Source organism: Formica exsecta, unplaced genomic scaffold (assembly GCF_003651465.1).
Source record: "Formica exsecta isolate Colony F162 unplaced genomic scaffold, ASM365146v1 scaffold219, whole genome shotgun sequence".
NCBI lineage: Eukaryota > Metazoa > Arthropoda > Insecta > Hymenoptera > Formicidae > Formica > Formica exsecta.
In genome coordinates, this window is record NW_021849487.1 from 38,290 (window position 1) to 42,529 (window position 4,240).

Here is a 4,240-nt window from a genome sequence, read left to right on the forward strand (position 1 = left end):
ACTCGACGGGCGATTAGAGAAACGTACCCCTTCCGGCGACGATAAACATTCATCGCGTATCCGGGATGCGCGTTATTTAGCGGGCGCTCGAGTCCCTCTTATCGCATTATTCTTTGTTATTTTTCTCTATAATCTATTTTTATTACTCGTTTATCTTCGCTCGTACCGCGGCATCCGCGCGTCGATCCTTATAAACGCAAGATCGTTTCGAGAAGCGTCAAAGTATTCTCGCTCGCGAAATAGCGAAGTGACGAGTCGACGAAGCGCGAAACGGTGAAGAGCAAAGTGGCGAAGTGCGAAATAGCGAGAATTAAAATCGGTCCCGAACTGCTCGATATGGACCGAATCGAGCAGATAATTAACGCCGCCGATTATATTAACGTGAACGGAGATTTAATTGCAATAAAGGCTTACGTTTTGGGAGATCTCGCCTCGGATTTGCGCGAGGAAGCGCGAAGCGTCATCGAGAACAGTCCGGATTTGTTCAGACTCAACTTTCAGTTGGACGCATGTATTGCGCATGTGTAAAATGTGATTCTTTATGAATAAATGCTATATATATTAAACGAAGCGTCGATTCTTTTCGCTTCTCTTTCCTTCTTCGATATCCTCTCGCTCTCGCGCTATCCTTTAGATTTATTTTAATTTTATTATAATAACACTAATCAGTTAGATAATCAAACACTTTTCTGACGGACATCTGTATAAAATAGGAGATGCTATTATCGTGGGAAAAGATACGTGACCGCGATAAAAGAAAAAACGCGGTTCGTTAGTATAGCGTGTATTTTGCGACAGTATGACGAATACATTTATTAAAGCTTAAAATAAATGATTAAAATAAATGATTAAATTTATAGATTTAAGTTATAGATTATATAAATGACTCGATACATTATATATAAAGTTTAAAATATATAATTACATTTATAGGTTATATAATTGATAATAGATTCGATACATTATATAGAGCTTAAAATATAATTAAATTTATAGATTAAATAATTGACTCGATATGCTATATAATATATGATGATGCATAATATACAATAATTCAATATACAATAATTCAATATACAATAATTCAATATAATTTATAATACAAACGAGTAGATATAAAGTAATATAATATAGAATCAATCGCACATATTACGCAAATGATCGCGTCGTTCGAACCACCAATCGTGCAATTTACAAGCGTTCTCTAACGCGCAATTCTTCGCGTGATATCCGCAGCGAAAGGCCCGCGAAGCGTTTAGAGTTTCCAAACGTTCGATATCCTCGTAATCAGCGTCGATAGTCTCGACGGAGACGGCTACGTCGCGATTGTCGGCGACGTTTCCTAAGGTCTCGATCAGCCATTTTTTCTTCTCGTGACTTTTGACGTAGATTCTTATCGTTGAATCTGGGCTAGATTCTCGGCATACGACGTCCCGAACGAGTCTTTTCATCGACCCGTAATTGACGTGTCCGTCATTCCACTTTAATTGATGATGATTAGATGTCAACCAACACGCTCGCGATTTTTCCGCTATATCAGAATAAGTTCGTGTCACGCGTTGATCACGACACGCCTGTAATCCTCGCAAAAACCTAATAACACGATGAGAGGTACGCAAAAGTTGAAATCGTTGATCGACGAATGAGTTGCCGCCGAAAAGTCCCATCCGGCGTTCTTTAATATCTTGCTTTTTTCGACTGACAGCGGCGCGTAATTCTTAATCATGCTCGTTATCCCAACATTTCTGCTTCGATCGATTTCCACACCATCGAGCTCGTAGCGAATCTCCTCGAACATAAACGCCGCGCAATTGTTCACTAGCCTCGTCACCGACGCGGTTTCCTCTTGCGCACTCGGCGACACTTTAGACTCGAGTCTACCTTCTATGTAGAGAAAACTATCGCACGGTAATGTGTACAGATCTTGCTGTTGTATAGGAATTCGTATCTCGTCGCTATTCCCAAACGTAGTATTGGCGTAAGGATTGTATGTGTGAGTTTCGATCTTGACGATACGATCGTCAAAGATCGGCTCCCCGCCGATGCTTAAAATGTCGCACATTCCGTTTTTACGGAGAAACGGTTCTTGGTACGACAAAGCCCAAAGAGCGCAGGAAAGCCGCGTTAGAGGCGGTTAACCTTCCTCCCTTTTTTTTCTCTTTTTCGCGTCTAGAGGCGACGCGATAGCGACGATGGGCGCGTTTCTCGCATTCGATCCGTTCACTACGAGCATCGCGCACCTTTCTATCGTCTTCGCCGCACGTGCAGACGAACTGTGATCTCTTCGCCGCGAAAATCGATTAATCTTCCGTTCTGATCCACGACACGCACATTTATATCAGTAATGGTCCGCGCGATGATCGGGAGGTAAATGATCTGCGCTGGGATCTCCGACACTTTATATCCGGGTGGAACATTAGGCACGAACTCGTGTATAGTATGCGCGGATTTGTCATTATGATACGCTCCTGTCGTGACGTTACACTCTACTCTAATGAGATTAATAGCCATAATATTTATCGGCTTATCGGACGCGTACCATTTATTCGATTGTAACACGCGAGACGAGAAACCCAGTAGCGAACCGATGTTATTGGGTTTTGTTAAATTTACTCGATACGCGCACTTAATCTCGCTTCTCATAGTGTTATCATTACCGCAAAGCGTTATAGAATTTTCACTCTTATCACCGTTGTCATCGTCTTCGAAATAGTCGTCGCGGTCGTCGCCGACGCTGTATATATAATCGTCATCGCTCGTTTCCAGTTCCTCGTTCCCGCGCTCTCGTATCTCCTCTCTCGCTCGTCGTTTGCTATGAATCGCGGCTCTTAAATACGCGCTTATAGCTCTTAACTCGTAAGATCCCACTGGAATCGCGATAACCTCGTCGTTGTCGTTAAAGTAAAATTTATTATTCGTGGAATTTACATTTAGTATCGTGTTATAAGTCTCGAAATTAGTTTAATCTAACTCGTAATCATCGTCGTTTAAATCCAGAGGCGGAAAGTAACTCGCCGCGAGAATGCTGCTTCGTCCGGAAAGAGTAAGAGTTAGCGACATGATTGACGAGAGCGGCCGAACTGCGCTCGATCGACGAGCGACGGTCGATATTATAGCGCGCGATTCCTCCAATCGACCCCCCGGAGAAATCGAAGACTCAATTGTCCACAGATATTCTGATCGCGCGTTTGCTCGGAGCGACGATTGTATCGAATATTCGCATCGCGCCCGAGATAACGCGCGAGTTCGCGCGGAGGACGAAGATGATCGAAACCGTCATAATAGATCGCGACGCCCCCTTTTTTCGCATAAGCCACCCAATGAGTACCCGGGCGGGATGCGTCGTCTAAATTCACGATGCCGCTCTCATCGCGGCGCGCCCGCGATGGAAGCGTGTTGCGCATAAACACGCCTCTAAAGTGAGGCACGCGCGAGAGTATCGCCGCGCGATGTAACTGTTCGTTTGTCGTTACTCCGACGGATGGGAGAATTCCTAGCGTCTGTTTACGCGAAGTTTTTTTGTAGCTCTTCCTCTTCTCGTCGTGGACGCGCCACTTCCGCGCTTGTACGGTGCGAGGTATAAATCACGACCCTCCATTGCGCGATCGTGACGCTGCAATTCCTCCAACTGTCGTCGCGCCGCTTTGCGATCGTGCACCGCTTTCGCGATTCCCGCCGCTCCTCCAGCCAAAGAACCGAGAGCTCCCAATAACGGCAGCAGGGGCAAGAAGCCGCCGCGTTTCGCTATCGGAAGCGTTCTTTTCCCCGTAGAGGTCGTCCTCCTTTTGCTCTTCTTTCTCTTGATTCTCGTCGCGCCCATTCCAAGTTTTGTTTTCGATTTCATAGCTATCCATACAGCCGTCGCGGCGGCTCTCTCGCCGAGAGTCGAGTCTTTAGCCGATCGGTGAGTTCGCCGCTCCGCGAGTACGCGATGTCGTGCTCGCGGCAGGCCGCGTCCAGAGGATTGATGCCTCGATCGCCTCGCGCTAATCGTTTCGCGAGACGAGTACCCGGCCCGCAAAATTGATATCCGGGTATGTGTAATTCGAAGGGGAGCGCGTTTATCGCTCTATTTAATAAGCCGGCGCCGCTGATATGACCGATTACACTGTACCGCTGCTTCGCGAATTGCATTCGCCGCAATCTTTAACGAGCGGCGCCGGGCCGTCAATGTGCGTTCGTTGCCAGGGACGATTGTAATGCTCCAGGCATCGACGGTAGCGCCGCACCTCCGGATCCA

General features: G+C 46.3%; 2 protein-coding genes across 2 annotated transcripts; both read right to left on the reverse strand.

Moving 5' to 3' along the window:
• Positions 1 to 1,136: 1,136 nt before the first annotated feature.
• Positions 1,137 to 1,451, reverse strand: LOC115235383. The gene has a single exon (XM_029807142.1). The coding sequence runs from the start codon at positions 1,449 to 1,451 to the stop codon at positions 1,137 to 1,139; it is 315 nt and encodes a 104-aa protein (XP_029663002.1).
• A 101-nt stretch (positions 1,452 to 1,552) lies between these two features.
• Positions 1,553 to 2,062, reverse strand: LOC115235384. Its single transcript, XM_029807144.1, has one exon. The coding sequence runs from the start codon at positions 2,060 to 2,062 to the stop codon at positions 1,553 to 1,555; it is 510 nt and encodes a 169-aa protein (XP_029663004.1).
• Positions 2,063 to 4,240: the final 2,178 nt, after the last annotated feature.

Bases quoted from the DNA above. Each gene is read 5' to 3' on its own strand.
- LOC115235383 (XM_029807142.1), bottom strand. From the start codon at position 1,451: ATGAAAAGACTCGTTCGGGACGTCGTATGCCGAGAATCTAGCCCAGAT.
- LOC115235384 (XM_029807144.1), bottom strand. From the start codon at position 2,062: ATGTGCGACATTTTAAGCATCGGCGGGGAGCCGATCTTTGACGATCGT.